The sequence below is a fragment of the Myodes glareolus genome, chromosome 13 (genome assembly GCF_982192425.1).
Source record: "Myodes glareolus chromosome 13, mMyoGla1.1, whole genome shotgun sequence".
Lineage (NCBI taxonomy): Eukaryota > Metazoa > Chordata > Mammalia > Rodentia > Cricetidae > Myodes > Myodes glareolus.
In genome coordinates this window covers 49240056-49261262 of record NC_142038.1, presented here as the reverse complement: position 1 = coordinate 49261262, position 21207 = coordinate 49240056, and the positions used below count along the sequence as shown (strand labels likewise).

General features: G+C 41.4%; 1 protein-coding gene across 2 annotated transcripts in view; it reads right to left on the bottom strand.

Moving 5' to 3' along the window:
* Window positions 1-2698: 2698 nt before the first annotated feature.
* LOC125390654 (protein diaphanous homolog 1) overlaps window positions 2699-21207 on the bottom strand; it is a 46108-nt gene continuing 27599 nt past the window's right edge. The window contains exons 2-17 of one of the 2 annotated variants that reach the window (XM_087896093.1): window positions 17552-17578; window positions 16033-16188; window positions 14709-14810; window positions 14242-14372; window positions 13981-14067; window positions 12944-13007; window positions 11815-11954; window positions 11155-11263; window positions 9875-9985; window positions 9587-9705; window positions 8797-8913; window positions 7436-7551; window positions 6660-6724; window positions 4810-4989; window positions 3499-4182; window positions 2699-2845 (exon numbers count right to left, since the gene is read on the bottom strand). In XM_087896093.1, the coding sequence (XP_087752219.1) occupies window positions 2714-2845; window positions 3499-4182; window positions 4810-4989; window positions 6660-6724; window positions 7436-7551; window positions 8797-8913; window positions 9587-9705; window positions 9875-9985; window positions 11155-11263; window positions 11815-11954; window positions 12944-13007; window positions 13981-14067; window positions 14242-14372; window positions 14709-14810; window positions 16033-16188; window positions 17552-17578 (2340 nt within the window). In that variant the 3' untranslated portion in view covers window positions 2699-2713. The remainder of the gene's footprint in view (window positions 2846-3498; window positions 4183-4809; window positions 4990-6659; window positions 6725-7435; window positions 7552-8796; window positions 8914-9586; window positions 9706-9874; window positions 9986-11154; window positions 11264-11814; window positions 11955-12943; window positions 13008-13980; window positions 14068-14241; window positions 14373-14708; window positions 14811-16032; window positions 16189-17551; window positions 17579-21207) is intronic. The other variant, XM_087896094.1, reaches the window with a different exon arrangement.

Genomic DNA, 21207 nt, shown 5'->3' with positions numbered 1-21207 from the left:
ATAGACAATGAGACAAAAATAAGAATACTTACTATCTGGGAAGCTAAGAGAAGAAAGTACCGAGGCAGGGAAGGGTAGTGTGTGGTCTCTTCCAATAAGTCAGAGATACACAGCTACAGATCCAGTGTGGACAAGGTGGAATCAACAAGGATCATGGTTTTACCAACCATGATGAAATGAGAGAGACCAGAGGAATGATTATTATGTTTAGCCATAGAGTTTTAAGTGAGGGGTGCAGTCATCAAGGAGGTGAGACAGGCTGGAAGTGCCAGTATGCCTGGAGGATTGCTGGGGTCACAATACTGAAGAGAAGAAAGTGGGCTGGAGATGTGCTGTTAGTGGAAACAACTATCTGTGTGAGGTCCCAGTTTTGATCTTCAGTTTTGTAAATGTGGGGCTGACAGAGCACATAGGACCAACATAGGTTGTAGAACACTAAGCTAGCGGAAGGGCTCCAGTTATTTATCATGCACACAGGAGAGGAAAGGTGAGGAGGAGTAAAAAAGGAACTGAGAGACGTACGCAGCAAGAATCCTAAGGGAATCATGACACTTTATATAAGAACTGGGGGGAAATCAGGGCTGGGAGATGGCTCAGTGGGTAGAGCACTTGCCACTTAGCCTGACGACCTGAGTTTGATAAGGGACCTACATAGTGGAAGAAGAGAACTGGTTCCTAAATGCTGTCCTGTGATGCCCATATGTACACTGTGGCATGCACATATCCATACACTCACCAAGTAATTTTTTAAAAAAGAACGATGTTGTGGAAAGTTAAATTAGAAGTAGCACCAAAGAATGAAGAACAATCAGGATCTCATTTTGTGGAGAACTCAAGAGTAACTTATAGTATCAACAGATGGTAACACAAAGGGAAGTGGGCAATACAAACTGGTATCAGATTCCAAATCATTAGTTTCTAGTAAAGAGAAAAGCACAAAGAGATGACAAAGAACAAAAAGGGTACCACCCCCTCTCTAGGACCTCTGGGGTGAGGAGGACAGAAGAGAGCAGGAGAGACCGAAAGGAAAAGCGGTACTGAGGGCAGTCGAGGATTAACACACAGTGCTGTTCTAGGAACAGACCATCAATTCTAGAGAGTACTATGAAATATTTTTGAGAACTTAGTTGGAAGACAGAATAAAAAATACACAGAATCTTAAGAGATTGAAATATGGGAGACTGAGAAGGATTGAAGACTGTGGAGCTTCCTGTGGCAACAAAACCTTGGCATAATATCAGATTCTGTAGACCTCAATATGTCAAAGTTCGAGAAAGGATATATACAGGCTCACTTTATAACCACCGGTGAGACAGGTAACAACACAAAATACATGTAGCACATTATCATATAAGTCAGATTCCTTAAAACCCAGATATTGGGTAGATTTGTAATTTTAGATCACAAAGAACTTCCAAATGTTTTGTGCTAACAGCCTCACCCTCCTCAAAATCCAGGATAAGCTAGTAAGGAAAGGTAAAACAACCCCAACAGGTGAGTGGACAGCACCTCTGGGTCTACTGAACTTTAGAAACAGACAGAACAGACATCTTTCTGCCAAGAGACTCGCTGAACAGGGGAAGCAGGTTGAGCTCTCACAATCTTGTTTCTAGAAGCTTAAAGTGGCAGAAGCTATAAAATTCCCTAACATTAGCTGGGCATACTGTTGCAAACCTGTAATCCCAGCACTCAGGACACAGAAGCAAAACTTCCAAATGAGGTTGCAGGCCAGTCAGTGCTAAGACCCTGTCTCAGAAAACAGCAAGAGCAAAGGATTTGTGAATACTAATAAAGATACAATTGGGTGAATGCCACCTAGTGGACAGAAGAAAGTCACAGGGAAACGGCAAACACCCTCTTTCTTGCTGGGGAAAGGATTACTGGCCCCTCTAAAGGCTCTTCCTGAAGCCCAAAGCCAAAATAAAACTAGGCAGGAGCAGCAGACTGGCCAGTGACCTACTGTTGCCCATGCTCTGACTCCTGTATCAACAGTAACAAGCTGTAGAATAAAGACGAATTTGGTCTAAACCTAGCTAGAATACTGCTTTTAATAAAGATGAAAATAAAATTTAACTACTAGGTATGTTCCCAAGAACTTAAAAGGCAGAACCAACAGAATCCATGATAAAAGACTCCTTGCTGATCACAACAAAATGAAGTGAGAATGTAGACTGGGGGGAGGGGGGAAGACTAGCAAATTTCCATCTTCTAATGAGAAATCCCCTTACACTTATTTAATCTTTTTCTCTAATACTCAATACTAATAACTGACCCAACTAAAATTTGCATTCTTACCTTTGGAAGCTGCAGGAACCAAGGGCCAGGAGGAAAAAGCATCAGATATTGAAAAGAAACAAAACAGGAATTACAGATGGAACTTGGTTATTATAGATAGTTGTAGCTCAGTCACCCAACCTGTTCAAGTCACTTGCTGACCCTACTAATTAAATACTCTGATCTAAAAACAACACTTTAAGACAGAGCCATAATTCATTCAAGATAACTATTAAAATGAGCCTAAGCTGAGCTTTTGGTACCTTGTATCCTTGTTAGTATACTGCCGCACAATACTTACAGCAGCAATTCTCTTTCCCAGCCCCATAGTAACAAAAACATTCTCTTTTCCTTGGAATGGAAAAAAAAAATCAATGTCTCCTCTTCCCAAACCCCTTCTACCCTCACCAGGGAAGGGAAAAGCTCTCCCTGTCTGGAACTAAGGAGAGCACTCACTTTTGGTCTGGGCAGAGAAGGCAAGGGTAAGTTTGGCAAAAAGTTCGTTGTTCTCAAAGCGGTCTTCTTTCACCTTTGTCCAGAAGCAGTCCTGGGAAAGGTCCTCAGCCACGAACTGTATAAACAGACAGTGGTAAGAGCTGCTGGGCTGGACTCTAACTCCCTGTGCTAGAAAAGTGACTCTAATTATCAGCAATGTTGACTAGCCTGGGATTAATTTAGTAGCTGTGCCCTTCATAGGGAAGCAGGAGACAATGCTTCTGGTAACTTTACTGGTAACTAGTCAAGAACCAAAATCAGTTATGCTGATCTTCCTCCTAATTCCAAATTTTCTAGTTTCACAAGCATTAAAGTCTTATTTCCAATGTTCCTTGCTCTACACTTCCCCCACGAATCTGACTATGTTTAACTTAGTTTCTAGAAGCAAAAGAATGACCCAACCACAGGGGTCACAAACACATCGTTGGTTGTACAAGCATAATTTCAGTCATGTGCACCCTAATGAAGTGACAGCTATCAAACTACCATAGTGCTCATTTTACCAGAGAAAAGTCAAATGCATTAAGATAGGTTAACTTTCAGTAAGATATATTCAAGTAGGGCCCACAAATCTTTCTGTGGAAATATCTGAAACAGAGATGTTGTATAAACATAAACACAAGTAGAACTTGAAGGTCAGATATGAGCCCTAAAAGTGGGTAGCCTACCCCCACACAAAAATAAGTCAAGAAAAGTAGTTTAAGATCTTATGCTGTAAAAAAAACTTACCTTGGACCAGTTTGGCCTCCGGAGCTGCACCTCTGGCTTATAAACTTTTTTAGGGGTTAATCCAAATGGCAGAACTGGGGCTGCAGGAATCCCAACTCCAAAGGGGGGAGGTGGAGGCACGCCTATTCCAGGTGGAGGAGGAGGAATGCCAGGGCCTCCAGGCAAAGGGGGAGGGGGAGGAGGCAGTCCTAGTCCTCCAGGCAAGGGAGGGGGTGGGGGGACGCCAGGCAAAGGTGGGGGAGCTGGTATACTAGCACCTCCAGGCAGAGGAGGAGGTGGGGGGATGGCAGCACCCCCAGGCAGAGGAGGGGGTGGGGGGATGGCAGCACCCCCAGGCAGAGGAGGAGGTGGGGGGATGGCAGCACCCCCAGGCAGAGGAGGAGGTGGGGGGATGGCAGCACCCCCAGGCAGAGGAGGAGGTGGGGGGATGGCAGCACCCCCAGGCAGAGGAGGGGGAGCGGGTATAGCAGCACCTCCAGGCAAAGGAGGGGGAGGAGGTGGAAAGGTACCTCCAGGAAGAGGAGGTGGGGGTGGGGGAGGTGGAATAACAGTGCCAGGGTCACCAGGCAGAGGCGGGGCAGGGGGAACAGCAGCACTGCTAGAAACAGAAGGAGCAACAGCCACAGCAGAGAGAGAAGCCACTTCCTTCTTGGCATCTTCTAGCTCTTTTGACAGCTTGGCAACCTAAAGAAGCAACACAGAGTAAGTACTTCTCACCCCACTTCAAGGACTACTAGAGCTGCAAAGGACCTAGGAAAGCACTTAACCCAAATTTCTGTTTAACCATAGATGGATTTAGAGGTCAGATTACATGATTCTTCTCAAAGTCACACTGCTACTTAGGAGTAGAGTAAAACTAGAACTCAGTTTAGTTTTAGGGTGCTAACTGAAGTATGTGCTGTGCAGTTAATCCCACAACTATACAAAAGATCAAGTTAGCACTACCGTAGGTTGTCTACATTTTTGTAACTGCAGAGAGAAGAGAGTGAAGGTGTCACAAAAGCATAAACTAAGTTGCATGGGCAAATAAGTCAATAGCTTACTGTTGACTCCCAAATGCATAGGTCAGTTCTGGATTCTGCCGTAAGTAACTTTAATCTTTCTTTACATTCTTCTATATCTATATCTAAATGTTTTGTCTTAAAATACCATATCCCAAAGCAAGACTGAAACCATTAAATGACTGTTAAAACACACCATCTACCTGATGATCCAGCTGCTCTTCCCTAGCACAGGGAACCTATGACCGTTTGACCCATGACCAGCACAGTTGAGCTATGGAGGGCAGCTGAGGTCCTGCTCAGACATTACCTCTCCGGTCAGCTTCGACACCTCCGCTTCTAGATCTTGTTTTTCTGTAGCAATCTGTTGCTTTTCGGAATTCAGTGCATTCTTTTCTCCTTGCAGATCCTGAAGTTTCTGCTCAAAGTCATTTTCCATCTTTTTCATTTCTACTTGTAACTCATGCCGGGCTGTTAACTCTGAGTCCAACTAAAGAAGAAAAAAAAATCAGATTCCCAGCAATCTGTCTGTCATAGCCTCAGTTGTAAACACAAAAACCTACATGTAGTCACCAGGGAAGAGGGAACCTCAACTGAAGAATTGCTCAAATCAGACTGGCTTGTGGTCATGTCTGCGTAGCATCCTCCTAACTGCTACTATGGATTGTGCCATCCCTAGGCAGATAGACCTGGGATGTTTAAGAAAGGTAGCTGGTCAAGCCAGTGGTAAGAATCCAGGAGCAGCATTTCTCTAGTTTCTGCTTCAAGTTCCAGCCTTAGCTTCCCTGATGACAGACTATCAAGTGGAAGATAAAATAAATCCTTTCCTCTTCAAGTTGCTTTAGGTCCTGGTGCTGATCACAACAACAGAAATCAAACTAGGATGCTGCCCATCCCAGTTAGGAACATAAGGGCTAGTTCCTATAATTTACTATTTTGTCTCAACACCTACTCTATAGAGCTTACTGACCCATCTAAGTAATGCTTTGAAAAGAAGAGAACAGTATGATCTTGACTTTAAAATCAAAGTTAAAGAGAGGAGATAAGAGATCATGTTCATAGTCTTCCTACTTATATAGCCAGAAACCAATTCAGCTAATCGAAGACTTGAAAGACCTTTCATCACGCCCTGGTTAGTTTTATGTCAACTTGACACAAGCTAGAGTCATCATAGAGGAGGGAGCCTCAGTTGAGAAAATGCCCTTATAGCTAGGCAGTAATGGGGCAGCACTCAGGAGGCAGAGGAAGACTGAATTCGAGGCCAGTCTAGTTCAAAGAGTGAGTTCCAGGACAAGACAGCCAAGGCTACAGAGAAACCCTGTCTCAAAAGTCAAAAGGCCTAAAAAGAAAAAGAAGGGGACAAAAAGGAAAGAAAATTGAAAAAAAGAAACTGCCTCTGTAAAATTGGGTTGTACGCAAGCCTGCGGGGCATTTTCTTAATTAGTGATTGATTTGGGAGGGCTCAGTCCATTGTGGGCAGGACCACCTCTGTAGGCTGGTGTTTCTGACTTAAGAAAGCATGAGCAAGTCATGTAAGTAGCACCCCTCCATGGCCTCCGCATCAGCTCCTGCCTCCAGATTCCTGCCCTTGGTGAGCTCCTGCTCTCACTGCTTTTGATGATCAACTGTTATAGAGAACTGTGAGTGAAATAAATCTTTTCCTCAAGTTGCTTTTGGTCATGGTGTTTCAACACGGCAATAGTGACCCTAACTAAGACAAATCAGGACAGCTGCCTTGCACAATTCCAGCCACAGCAGGAATCCTTAATTACTACAGAAATAACAGGAATTGAGGCATATTCCACTTCCTACTGTCCTGGCATAAGAGGAACACTTACACAGAGTATCATCCATCTTTGCTGGCTTGCCTGGTGGCCCAAGAACATTGCGAGATCACCTCTAGCTTCTATTTCACATCAATACTTTTGTCTCACTAACAAAAAGATTTCCCTTTAGGAACCTTTAGATTCTGAATGCTTTCAAAATATCATAGACAATACTGTCTCACAAGTCAAAAAACAATTATCTTCAAAGAAAAATATATACCCCAAATTTACGTGTGTATGTTTGTTTTGCACATATATGTATTTGTGGTTTACACTAGAGACTGAACCTAGGCTTCCTCACACGAAAAGTAAGCACTGATCCCTTCATACGCACCTTTTTTTCTAGCTCTGTAGCTTTGGCCTCAGATTTTTCCACCTTTGTTTTATCAATCATTTGATCTGAAAATAAAAAACAATTTGATCTGAAAACAACTCAGTAAGCAAAGTTCTGTTTCCTAAGCCTCTGCTCCTAAGCCTCCAATATACTCAAGGGCAGTGGTCTATCCTTTTGTTGCTGTTACTCTTAATGTTCTACACTAGAACAAGAAATGCAAGTTTCAATTAAATACAATTTACACTTTCTCTTAATTTTATTTATACAGTTGTTTTACTTTTTGTGTGTATGTGAGTGCATGAGTGTATATGTACGCATCGAGTATAGGCATGTGTATGTAAGACATGTGAAAGTCAGATGACAACTATCAAGAGCGGCACTTGCCACCATAAGGAATCTGGGGCACAAACTCAGGTCCTCAGGCTGGCATGCAAGCGCCTCTACTTACTGCCACCCTGCTCGTCCTCAAGCTATGAGTTCTAAGTGCGAGGTACAGCAATCACACGAAGGATGGCTATGTGTGACTTTTATGATTTTGAGACCAGCAGGGTCAGAAAATGCTGAAGTCTACAAAAAGCAGTATATAAGAAAGGGCAAGATTTTCAGTTTGTGCAGAAAAAAACTAAAGAGACCACATAATCCTCGCAAAAAGGGTATACTGAGAAAGAACAAAAATAGGGACAAAGAATAATTTCCTTGAAAATTTCATTGAAAGAAGAAAACAAAAGGTATAAGCACTGGATGTTTTGATGAGTCAAGTAGGAAAGCCTGCTTACCAATCAATCCCTCAATATCAATCTGGAGGTGCCGGCACTTGAAGTCAGGATCAGTTCCATTCTTGTGTAGAACTATCTGAGAAATACATTCTTCAATCAATTTATAGTACTGTGGCCTATGAAAGAAACAAAACAGACTTACCAAAGTGAAATCAAAATGTAACTTCCAGAAGTATTCTGGATCAAAAAAGCTAACTTCTTTGGAAATAAAGAATTAAGGATAAGTATTCTGAAAAGAGCTTTGGTGAAGCTAAAAAGCATCACTGCTGTGCTAGGGAATTCTCTTCTAGACCAGCTTTTATTCTTCCTACTTCAGAGACTCAACAGTTCTTATAGGCTGGGCTGTAGTTCAGTCATGTGGAAAACATGAATGCCAACATGCACACACTCTCATGCACACACTTAAAAATATTTATTTTTTATTGTGTGTATATATCTGTGTATATGCACATGTATAAAAGTGCCCATGGAGGTCACAAGTGTCAGGTGGAATTACAGGTGGTTTGTGAAGCTGATATGAGTGTTGGGAACTGTTGAATCCTCCACAAGAACAGTATGCATGCTTAACTTCTGAGCTATCTCTCATCCCCCAACAAACAGGGTTTCTCTGTCAAACAGTCCTGGCTGTCCTGGAACGCACTTTGTAGATCAGGTTAGCCTTGAACTCACAGAGATCTGCCTGCCACTGCCTCCTTAGTGCTGGGATTAAAGGTGCGCGACACCACTGCCTGTCCCAACATACTTTCTTAACATCTGCTTCCCAATGCCCGTACTTTCCCATTTAAATAAACAGTGAAGCTTGATTTGTATGATCCTCCTTGTCAGGCTACTGCTGATCTCTACATCCAGGCAACCAGAAAGAATTTTAGGTTGCCATCTGTCTTTACTGTCATCCTTACCCACTTACCCATTCCTTTCTTTTTTTTAAAAAAAAAAGTATGTATGTATTTATTTATTTATTATGTATACAATATTCTGTCTGTGTGTATGCCTGCAGGTCAGAAGAGGGAACCAGACCTCATTACAGATGGTTATGAGCCACCATGTGGTTGCTGGGAATTGAACTCAGGGACCTTTGGAAGAGCAGGCAGTGCTCTTAACCTCTGAGCCATCTCTCCAGCCCTTACCCATTCCTTTCTAAGGGCATTCCACACAATGACTATTCCAAAGAGGGGCCTTTCAACTGAACTAAAGCAGTTCAGTTATGTTGATCAAACAGCTGACAACTTCTTTTAGATTTGTGACTAATGAACCCCCACAATGTTTTTTCTTTCCTTTTAAACTTTCTAGAACAATCTTTGAATTTAAGGATGCTGTTTTTCCACACAGACTCAACATTTCCCACAGGTATATAAGCTTACCTAGCCTCATAATCATTTCGAACCAATAGGAGATGCTGCAGGATGGACAGGAAGTGTGGCTCTGCCTTTGAGTCTTTCACTGTGTTCAAAAGAATCTGGAAGATTTCACCAAAGTCAGTAGAGAGGACAGGCTAAGGAAATCAAACATTAAGAAGCTGTTTGACAGGTGGTTTGCTGAAAGATGCCACTTCCACTCTAACAACTGTTCCAAAAACATCTCTAGTTCCTTTAGCCAAGAGTGCTACTATCCATAGACAAAGGATCCCTAGGATTAGCCTGAAAACCTACGACAGAAAATAAAAATAGAACCACCTCAAAGTTACCCATGGCAGGTAATCAAATACGTAATAGAAATATTGTTTGTCAGTCCAAAGAGTTCTACACAGCACCCAGCTCAGTAAGTTATTGCATACAGATCTGGATGGATGCTTTAAGATGGGAGGGCAATCTGGTTGCAACATCTGCTACTTTATTGCCAGGTTGATAGATGCTTTCAGGTTAAAAAGGTCACCTTTAATGGCTTTCCTGGTCCATGATGGACAGCAATATAAAGACACCAGTTTTATTAAAAATAAATAGGTATATTTTTGAGACAGGGTCTCTCTATGAAGCCCTAGCTGCCCTGGAGCTCACTATACAGACCAGGCTGTCCTAAAAGTCAAGACCCCCTCCTAAGTGCTAGGAGAAAAAATTCAAGGCATGTGCCACCACACTCAGTCTTATGCCCTATTCTCTAAGTCACCATTTGCCACAATACTCTATAATTCAGTCATCAGTCATAAAAGGATATTCCATCTCCATGCGAATGTCTTCTAGCCGTCCCTTCAGATCATATAAATCTTCCTCCGCTTGTTCATCAAACACGTTTAGCTGTACTCTCATATCATCATTGTCAATCTCCCGAAGCTCCTGGCAATGATAGAAGAAGTCAGGGAACCCAAAAATTTCCTGTGTGCCTAGAAATTCAAACCTTTCAACCTGGTGTTTAAGTTGAAAACCAGAATCACCTCAGTGGTGAACAGGGCTGTGCTAGTAGGGAGGAACAATCCAGACTTCTTAATGAAATGTTTTATCTTACCTGCAACATCTGATGCAGCCCCAAGCGCATTAGTTCACTTCGAATGTGAACTCGGAAGTCAAATTCTTCTGCAGGAGTGATGAGAGCATTGATCAGCTGTAGGCATCCCACCTGAAATAAGCAAATCCAGCTGCTATGTCAGCATTAAGCCTTATGGATAAGGATTCCACTCTTTGCATACATTATGGGCTCCATAAAAAGATACAGAACAAAAACTATAGGAAAGAATTTTTACTAGAGCAACAAAACATTGTTGAGTGCAAGTCTGGAGTACTTAGTGTGTAAATGAATCCAAGGATCTAACAGAATATGTTCCTATAGAAAATTATTGCCCTTCCTTAGGCGCTAATAACTGATTTACTCCCCGAATATCACAAGGAGGAAAGTAGTTATTTGGTTTTTAGAGAATAAAATCATTTTCTTCAGGGGAAAAAAAAACACTAAAATATAAAAGACATAGTTGAGAATCACTCTATTATTTTTATTAAAAACTTTTAGTATTTTCAACTATGTGTGCATTAATGTGTGTGTGTGTGTGTGTGTGTGTGTGTGTGTGTGTTGCAGGTGAATGCACACATGAACACCAGTGTCAGAAACCCCTGGAGCTGGAGTTACAGACAGTTGGGAGCTGTCAGAGAAGGGTGCTGGGAATTGAACTTGGTCTTCTGGAAGAGTAGTATATGCTCTTAACTGATGAGCCATCTCTCCAGGCCCCATACAGTCTATTAAAAGGCCAAATGACACTAGACATGGTGATGTAGACCCATGAATCAGGAGGCAGGAAAATCACCAATATTTGCCTGGGCAATTACCACATATGTAATTCCAGAACTTGGGAGGCAAAAAGATCAGATATGTCTAGCCTGGACTATATAATGAGTTTGAAGCCAGCCCAGACTCTAACAAAAATAAAAAATTAAAAAGGGGGGCTGGAGAGATGGCGCAGCGGTTAAGAGCATTGCCTGCTCTTCTAAAGATTCTGAATTCAATTCCCAGCAACCACATGGTAGCTCACAACCATCTGTAATGAGGTCTGGTGCCCTCTTCTGGTCTGCAGACAGAATATTGTATACATAATAAGTAAATAAAAAAAAATTAAAAAGGACTCCCAGGTTCAGTGGTCGTTCAATAGTAGGGGACTTGCCAGTATAAGCAAAGCCCTAGGTTCAATTTCCCACACCACAGAAAAATAAAGGACAAATGAACTCTGATCTTTCCATTTTGAATTCTATTCTATTCTGTTCTATTGTTGGCCCAGTTTTAAGAGTGTATATACATACTTTGAGTGCAATGGAGGTCCCACTTTTTAATCCATCCAGCAGTGGCTGGAAGCGTTCAAGTTCATCCATTTCAGCTCTCTCTGTCATTGCCCCCAAAACTCGTTCATTCCTGTCCAAAATAAAAGAAAGTGAATTGCCCAGGTGCACTGACACAGACATGGATAGATTTGGCAGGGAATAAACCAATTAGGAAACAAGACAAGGCTTCTGAAATTATTCTCTTAACCCCCACAGACACTAGAATTTGATAAAAAGGAATGGATTATCTTCTGAGAAAAAAAAAATTCCTAAAACCTTTCTTAGACTCCTACTCATGAATACAAAATTAAGACCTCTGAGCTATGAAATATAAATCACTCTGACTTTTTAAGGACCATTTAATATTAAGAGTACTAATCAATCTCTAAAAAACATTACATGTGGTTCATTTCTAGAATTTTCGGCTTGGAGTATCATGATGATAACAAAAAAGATTCTGTTTGAAGTACTGTGGATCTTCAGATACTCTACCTGTACTAAAATCCCAACATTCACTTCTGAGAAGAAATATGGCCTTACTACTAAGCCTCTAAACACCAAAAGGACACCAAAATAACTCAATTTTCCTCTACGTTACAAGATAGTAAAATGAGAAATGCAGAAATAGCTCCAGTCACATACATGTCATCTGGCTGTGGTAGGATACAAAGAGCAGACAGCAGCTTAGCTGCATCAATCATCATATTGGGAACAGCAGGATCCATGGCTCTGACCAGCAGTAGGATTCCTTCTTCTGTGTCCAACATGGTTTTGATTCCAAACTGGTAAGACAAGAACAAAGGAGCGAGGTTTAACGACAACACACACAAGCAAGGACATACTTAGGGCTTTTTATGAATAGAATGTTATCTCCTCAAATACATGTAAGAATGTTAATCCCCTAGAACCCTAGAGTGGAGCCTCTTGGGATATAGTCATTGCAGGTAAGATTAGCTAAATTACCACGAAGCCACACTGGTGTAAGGGAGGTTCTTAATCTGGTATGCCTGGTCCCTGTGTAAGAGAGAACTCTACATCCCAGACATGCACACACACACAGCATCACAAGAACAGGAAGTGGAAATAAGAATAAGTGTCAGCGAGCTACTAGAGAGCAGAAGGGAAACACGGAACACTTTCTCCCTCCCAGCCTCAGGAAGACCCTGTCCTGGCTGACACAGGATCTTGGACTTCCATCCTTCAGAACCGAGACCATGAATTTCTGTTGTTTAAGACACTCACTGTGGGGACTCTAGAAACTAGCACAGGAATAGAGAATATATTCCCAATAATAGTTAAACGGAAATGATTACAACAAAATAAACTTCCTAAGACACACAACAAACCTTCACGTTCCCAGGTGGTGGTACACACACCTCTAATCCCAGCACTCGGGAGGCAGAGGCAGGCGGATCTCTTGTGAGTTCGAGGCCAGTCTGGTCTACAGAGTTAGTTCCAGGACAGACTACAAAGCTACAGAGAAACCCTGTCTCAAAAAATAAATCCCAAACATTAACTACAAGTCAAACAATAAGATTAGTAAAAAGACTGTAAAGTACAAAAACACTTAGCCTACCCTCTGAAACAGAAATTAGAACTAATGGGACGAATTCCGTGAAGGCTCACATACATTGCAGTAAAGTACAGTTATAGTATGGAAAGGAAAGCCAAAGCCTTGAACCTCAGTTTCTTCTCCTTCTGGCGGACTACAAAGGAGAAATAACAAAGATCTAGATAGCAGCTGTGGTCAAAATAGGGAAAAAAATCTCACCTTGTTGTTCATGAAAGCTTTCAAGCAGCGGATGATTTCATGCTGGTTCCGGCTGTCGTAGTTTCTGTACACAGAAAACACAATCAGCAAAGTCCCTTTATTTTATAATGCATTCTCTTTCCATATGATTATTCAATCTTTCAAACAAGGACATCAGGAATACTTTCAACTAGCAGCTAAGCAGAATCTAAGACAGTTATGAATGCAGCCCAGCATGTTCATAAATGGCAGCATTATGTTGTCATGTCAAAAGGTAGTACAGCCCTACATCACAAAGCACTTGACCCAGAAACACTAACAAAAATATCAACTGGCTAATACATTTGTAATTTGAGAATTTAGTATTAAATTAAAAACCTGCCAATTTGGGATTGGGCATAACTCAATAGTACAACACTTGCCTAGCAAGTGCAAGGCCTTAGGTTTGAACCCTAACACTAGTAAAACATGTGTTAAGTGTGCAAACAAAACTTCATCCCTTAACTCCCTTTAGGCAGCTAGGTATTAAATTCTTTAAGATACTATCCTATCAAAATACTATCCTATTACTCCTTGCCAATACTGAAAAAGGCTTTATATTTGAGAAAGTACACACAGACCCAAATCCCTGTACTGTTTGCCTAAAAAAAGATTCCAGAAGTATTAGGCACTTTGGATGGCAGAATAACAGCCTAAACTAGTTATGGTATTCAAGAATTTATCCCAATACTGAAGACTACTATAAAACTAAACCCAAACGAATAATGTATACTCCAAAAAAGACCTCCAAGTATAATGTGGCCCAGACCAGATCACAGTACAACTGAAGATGAAATCAGATCCTCTTTCCAGACAGAAAATCAACTGGAGACTAATCATCTTTACTGGTCTGTACCCTTTTCCATCTATACTCTCATCTTCTAATCTCTTCCACAAGAAACTTCATTTTCATCCAACAGCATATTCCCCCTAGTCCATGAATCTGAATTTAACTGTTGTTATTTCCTTAATGAACAGCCCACTCTGGCCCTCAACTATAAAGACCCAAAATTCCTTACCCAGAAATCTCCTCTTTCTCATCATGGAGTCGTTTGAGAATATCCAATAAGGAGGCTAGGCCCTCAGCACCAAATGTCTGCACCCAACTGTAAAAAATAGATGAAAGGCAATGTAGTATCAATTTAAGTCAATAAAGGCTATTTGCAAAATCTATCCTAGAAATCCTTTACCTCCCATCCAGACCTTTCTCACACTTCCCTACCTCCTTTGGTTGTGAACTACAGCATGAGTTTCTGGTACTGTTCCCTCAGAATTCTCACCTGACAGGGTTATTGTTGAGAGAGACTCGAAGGGACTCAAGGCAACTAAGCAGATGCATATCCCGCAAGCCTGACCTCAGCTCCTGAATGTACATCATGGCAGACCTAGAGCTTTCTTTCTGGTTCATGCCCTGGAAAGAGGCATATAGAGAGGTCAGTAAACACTGAGCCTTGCCATAAGTTATTAGCTAATATTCATCACACAGTATAAAAATTAACAGGGCAGACACCCATTATACAAATTACCAAACTACATGAGATTCATAAATAGTTCATGAACTTAAAAATAAGTAAGGGAAAAAGTATAGAAAGGTGGCAAGTCAAGACTTAAGAGTAAGTCAAGAGCAGGTTTATCTAACAGGATTAAGCAGAATTAATAGAGACATAGGATAGTCTATATAATTAGCAGAATAAGCAGGTTCGGGGTAAGAATGCAACCTCCTGTGAGCATCTGCCCTAGAGCTTACAGCCGAGGAAGCGTGCAAATACTGGGACACCATCTCCCTCTTGATGACAATGTCCTTCTCTCTCAAAGGCTGTTGTTTCTCCTCATTCAGGTTCATATCCACCTAGCAAAGGGAGGGAGCAGGGAGGCAGAGAGAAAAAAAATAAAATTACCATGTAAGTTTTTGACCATGTAAGTTTTTGTTTTGTTTTGTTTTTCTGTGACAGGGTCTTACGATATAGCTCTTGCTGTCCAAGAACTCACTATGTAGACCAGGCTTGTCTTGAACTCACAGAATTCTCCCTGCCTCTTGTAATTTTTCAGTGTTTAATATTTATTATACTTAGTAATGAGTTGAACACAGTAAATCATCAGGGAACAAATATGTTTTCTTGATTCCTAGAAGTTTAAATTATGGTAACCAATAAAAATCCCTCAGGGATAAAATCTGATTAAGTGCAGTACAGATCCCCACAGACACCATCACTAGTATAATGCCTGCATGTTGGCATACATGCTGGGTATACATACACTCTACCACTGAGCTATGTCTTTAAACCACTGGACACTTTAAAATATATACACTTCTGACGGTTTCGCTAGGAAACAACGAACTCTTGATATATTTTCTTTTGTATTACTGAGAGGAAACCATACATAATATTTTCTGCATTAAAGGCAGACCTTCATCTCTCCAGTACTGGAAAACTGCTGCCATTTTAAAAAAAAGAAGAAGAAGAAGAAGAAGATCAACTTTGAAGCCTAATCATTATGCTGGTTATTGCAGGGTGTGCACAAAAAGTGTCCTTGTTCTCACTAGACAGCAAAGTAAGTCACAACCATGCATAGCTCGAAACTAAACCGACTTCAGATATAATCTTTAAAGACCTTCTATTTGGTAAGCTCTTTTCAAATTTCCCACTAAACAGAACCTCATGCAAATGATGCCTTTGTATTCCTCAGCTTTTTCTTTGTACAGAGGTCACTATAAATGCTTCCTCACTTCATCTTCTGACTTAGCCTCAAAGTGGTGACGACACTACCACAGGGCTTAGTCCACCCTCACTACATTTTTGTGGTTAGGGTATTGCCAGGCAGACATCCATTAACGAGGTAGTCAGTAATCAGATATTCCCAAGTTTAACTCACAGATTCTAATCCTGTGGACTGGAATTTACATATTTAGCCATTATTTCATGGGGTTAATATTAAAACATTTCACATTAAGCCTAGACTTCTTTATAGTAAACATCAACTTAGAAGACCATTCGTTTAAAAACAACCACCACAGACAGACAAAGGCCCATAACTGCTGGGCAGGTGACATCACTCAGAAGATGGCTCACCAGCATCTGTTCAAAGAAGAGTAGAATTTGCTCATCGGTGTATTCTTGCAATGGCTGTGCAGTGGGGTCATCTCCATACAAAGCAGAGGAGTTTCTATGGGCAGAATTGGGCTTTTCCTTCTCCTTCTTAATCCTCATGCTGGTAAATCTCTCCAGCTAACAAAGAGAAAGAAGTATTAGCAACGATCCACATTCCTCACCTAACAAAGCAAACACCAAAGAGCCAACACTTTACCCTCTTACACCGGCTTAGTATTTTTAGTTTATGCAGTCAAGATTTATATGCCATTAAGAAGAAATCATTTTTTTTCTCAAATCTAACACAGCATACTGACTTTATTCTCATCTATAATAAAGTGTAAGAAACAGAAAATGCTGCATTAAGGTTTCAAACCTCTCTAGACTGGTGTAGTGGCATAAACCTTTAATCCCAGCACTCTCGAGTCAGAGCAGGTGGATCCCTTTGAGTTCAAGGACAGCCTGGTCTACAGAGTGAGTTCCAGGACAGTCAGGGTTATGTAGAGAGACCCTGTCTCAAAAACCAAACAAACAAAAATTTAAAAGCTCTCTAAAAAGAAAACTGTTCTAAATTTCCCTTGCTATTTCTAAGCCTTCTGAACAGCATAGAACCAAAAGAATCTCATGTACAAATTTATCTCAATAAAATGTCCTTTGTTTCCTTCTAGCTACCCAATAATAAATGTGGCCAGGGCCCATGAGGATCTTTCCCTTCAAGAGGTATCCGTTTCCACAGAGTTTAAGACAAGTCATATGGGATAAAGAATTAGATATCTTAAAAATCTAGAACAATTCCTTTCTCTTCCTTTTGTTCCATGGCACTTGAGATATGAAAATATCTTTCAAATCTCTTTGCATGACATCTACTCAGCAGAGAATACATTCTACTTTAGAGGAACATATGCTATTTCCCTGCCAAATAAATACTACTGAACCATCCTCAAACTTAAATATAAATGTTCACAGTAAAAAGAGCCACGGAGGAGTGCAGCATTAGTAGCATAGTGGTGAGCAGAGCTGCCTCCTAAAAAGAGTCACGAGTCAGGTATGGTGACACACACCTGTAATCCCAGCATTCAAGAGGCTAAGGCTGAAAGTTCAGGCAGCCAGGGCTAATATCAAGTTCAAGGCTAACCTGGGTTTACAATAAAGGATCCTATTTGATGGGGGTGGAAGCAGCAATAAGCTTCAGTGCCATCAGCTCAATCCACTGAAAATATCTGTAACTGTATGCAAAAAAAAAGCACTGTGGGGCTTCAAATGGTGTAAGTGGCATCTAGAATGCAGGATGAATTCTAGCTAAAACTGTCCAACTGTGGAAGTAAAAAAAAAAAAAAATCAAGAAAAGCATGCAATGGGTTAAACAAAGTGAGAAAAGACCTGGGGTATTCTGACATTAGAACCCACACTCCGTTACAAGTTAAAGTTACAGAAACTGCCGCATGTTAAGAGAAGAGAAAACGAGCCAGAACATGCACATGCTCCATACACATTTCCTTACCTCATCTGCCATGAGCCGCTTCAAAGTCTAGGAAACAGAGAAAAAAAGGAGGGAGAAGAAAAGAGATCAGTGAAATATCAAGGAACCTCCCAAACATCAGAAAGGTGGAAGGGAGAAAGAAAAAGAAAATAAATAGAAAGGCCCTAAGCTACCTTCCACACATTAACAGATTTCTGCACAGACTCTGGGAAGAGGCAAGAGAAGTTATAACAACTTGGTGGGGGGGGGGGGGGTAGGGAACTGAACAGATTCTAAAACCAGTGACCAACCACCTTATGAAAAGTGCTCCATTTCATTAGTAAAAACACAAACTAAAACCACACTCAAGTCTGGCCTAGTGGTACAAGTCTGTAATCCTAGCTACTTGGTAGGCTAAGGCAGGGGTACCATGAGTTCAAAATCTGTGTGGGCTAGCAAGTGAATCCAAGGCAGGCCAAGAAACATAGTAAGATTCTTTCAAAATTTTAAAAGGGAGGTAAGGATGGATTAAAAGTTCAGTGGTGGAGTCCTTGCCTAGCATGCAAAGCCCTAGGTTTGATTCCAAGTATCACAAATAGATAGATAAAAATTGTAATAATGAAGTTATCAGCTCATATTCTCAAGGCTGACAGAAACACAGCTCATATGTAAGATTCTGGGTCTGATCCCTACCTTTTTTATCTGTCTAGCTGTAGAGGAAAAACGGCTCTCTCATACTTTGCTGGTGTTAGCACAAACCACTGGGCTAACACCACCAGGTAAAATTAAATGCACATACATTATAATTCAACACAGCAATATAAGCATCTGCCCTGCTGAAGTGTGCACTTAAATAACAAATTCATACACAGACATATTGCAATACGTGAAACAGGAAGTCTCAATAGCCAGCGAGATGACACCAATCCAAATCATATTACTTGGAATGGAAGATTATAAAAGGCACCAGACCTAAAATTTGTCCAGCCTATAAGATGAGCTGGGGTAAAGAGAGCACAGAAATTATGGGAGTGACTAACTAATGACTGTCACAGCTGGGGACCCATACCCTGAGAGGAAACTCACCCAAGGGCTAGGGCCCAGAGGCAAGATACCCCAGAGATACAGGACAGAATCAAACACGAAAAGGAAAAAAAAAAAATCAACGAAATGATTCATGATCCTCTGCTATACTCATAGATTGGTGCCTAGCCCAACTGTCATCAGAGAGCTTAACCTAGCAACTGATGGAAACAGATGCAGAGACCCAAAGCCAAACATCAGACAGATCTCAGTGAATCCTGCAGAAGAAGGGGAGATAGGATTATAGGAGTCAGTGGTGTCGAGGGTTCCCAAGAAACCCCACAGAATCAACTAACCTGGGCTCATAAGGGCTCAAAGAGACTTAACCGACAACCACAGAGTCTGCATGGGACTGACCTAAGCCCATGTTACAGTTGTATAACTTGGTCTTTGTGTGAGACTCCCAACAGTGAGAGCAGGGGCTATCTCTGACTGTGTTGCCAGCTTTTGGGACCCATTCCTCCTCCAGGATTACCTCCTCCAGCCTAAACAGAAGAGGGGACACCTAGTCTCACTGAAACTTGATATATCTTGGACTGGCTGATATCCAATCCCCCCTTCTACTCTCTCCTATGGAACAGTGGAGGAGGAATGGCTGGGGTCAGGGTGGAGGAGGAACTGGGAGAGGGAGGGAGGGAGAACTTTGAATGGAATGTAAAAACAAAATTAATCAATAATAAAAAAGTGCCGGGCAGGTGTGGTGGCACACACCTTTAATCCCAGGACTTTCTGAGTTTGAGGCCAGCCTGGTCTACAGAGCACAGCCAGAGCTACATAGAGAAACCCTATCTTGAAGAAAAACAACAACAAAAACAAACAAACAAACAAACAAACAAAAAATTATAAAGGGCATGATTATCTCAAATGCCCAACAATGATTAACTGTGACAACTATAGGTTATGACTAAAGACAAAAAGGTGTTTGGAGTGTTTATGATTTTCTATTTCTTGACACGGGCAGTAACTATATAGATGTTAAGTTTATAATTGCTCGACGTTTTCTATTTTCTTTTACGTGTAATCACACACAAACGCGCAGTTACTTTAAAGTTTGAATGCTTTAAGTCTAGGAAGGTGGGAAGTTTTCTTCACTCTATTCAACTTCAACCATATTTTTGTTGTTGTTTTTGTTAATATTCATGAAAAGATAGGGTAAATGCCTCTTGACTAATGTAACTAATGAAAAAAAACCAGTTGTCTTCACCACAGAGCTATTTATCTAGTCTTTTGATGACAGGAAGATCTACACCACTATGATCCTCACAATCACACATCACAATTCAGTTAAGTTCACTATAAATTAAGAATATTCACTTTGCCCTCCTGGGCCCAGAAGAGGTCAAGTTTCCACTGGCTGAGTACAAATCACTTGTCTAAGAACATGAGAACCTTGCTCAGCACCCACAGAACTTCATGTGTACTGTTGGGAGTACAGACAAGAGGATGGCAAAGCAGTACCCAAGAAGACTGCAAAACATTTCCTTATTTTGTATCCCTAAGTCATCTGACACAGAGGTGGTTGTCAAACACACCTGTAATTCCAGCATTCCAGAAGCTAAGACGGAAGGAGCAGCCAGGGTTATACAGCAGGTTCAAGACCAACCTGAGCTTACATAGAAAGGGTTCCCGTCTGACAGGGGTGGGCAGCAACAATAAGCTGCAGCTTCACAGGGTCAACACACTGAAATTAACAGTAACTGTATGCATGCACTGTAGGACGTAAGTGATATAAGTGGCATCTAGAAACAAGACACAAAGAGGATGCAACTTTCCTGCAGCTTAAGTTGTCATAGCCAAGATTCAGCTTATCTCAACATGGACCCCCAAATTAAGAAGGTTAAAACAAAAACAAAAACAAAAACAAGAAACAGTCAAGGAACTCTAAGGTGAATGTGCTATAGGTAACAGAACCGGGATCTAGACAATCCACAGCAGTGGGTTAAAGGAAAAGGAACTAGCACCTTGTTCTTTCTGTGTACAGACTCTGGGTTCATCTCTCTTCCATCCACTTCCATTACCCTGGATCCCTGCTTGTTCCACTGCAATGGTCTCTTAAACTACCAGGTACCTTCAGTTGTCTGCCCGACGCCATATCCATTCTTCAAATTAGATCCGAGAATACTCTTTCTAAAGCTGGGTGTGGTGGAGCACACCTGTAGTCCCAGCACCGGAGAGAAGATGAAAGGATAAGGGATTCCAAGTCATCCTTGGCTACATAGTAAGTCTCACCAGTCTGGGCTACAAGAGACTGTCTCCAAAACAAACAAATTCATTGCCTTCAACTTAAAATCCAAATTTCTTACCATGGTATATGACTCTGCTACTCCTTCCCCCAAGGCTTGCGACTGAACAAACCCTCTTCCCTCAAATGCTTATTGTTTGGCCACGCTGACCTAGCCGCAGGCCCCAGCAGCTCACAGTGCCTCACCACCCCAGCCCTTCCCTACACTGCTGCCCCTCAGCCACACTGTACTTCTCAAGCTAACTCTCCAGCAGTCTTGGCAGGATGATGGCTTCTCCTGGATAGGTGCCTTTCCTGTGTTTCCAAAATAATAGTTACCTGTCTGATTCATAGTATTGAGAGTGGGCTACTTGCCTGCTCTACTTACTTCCAG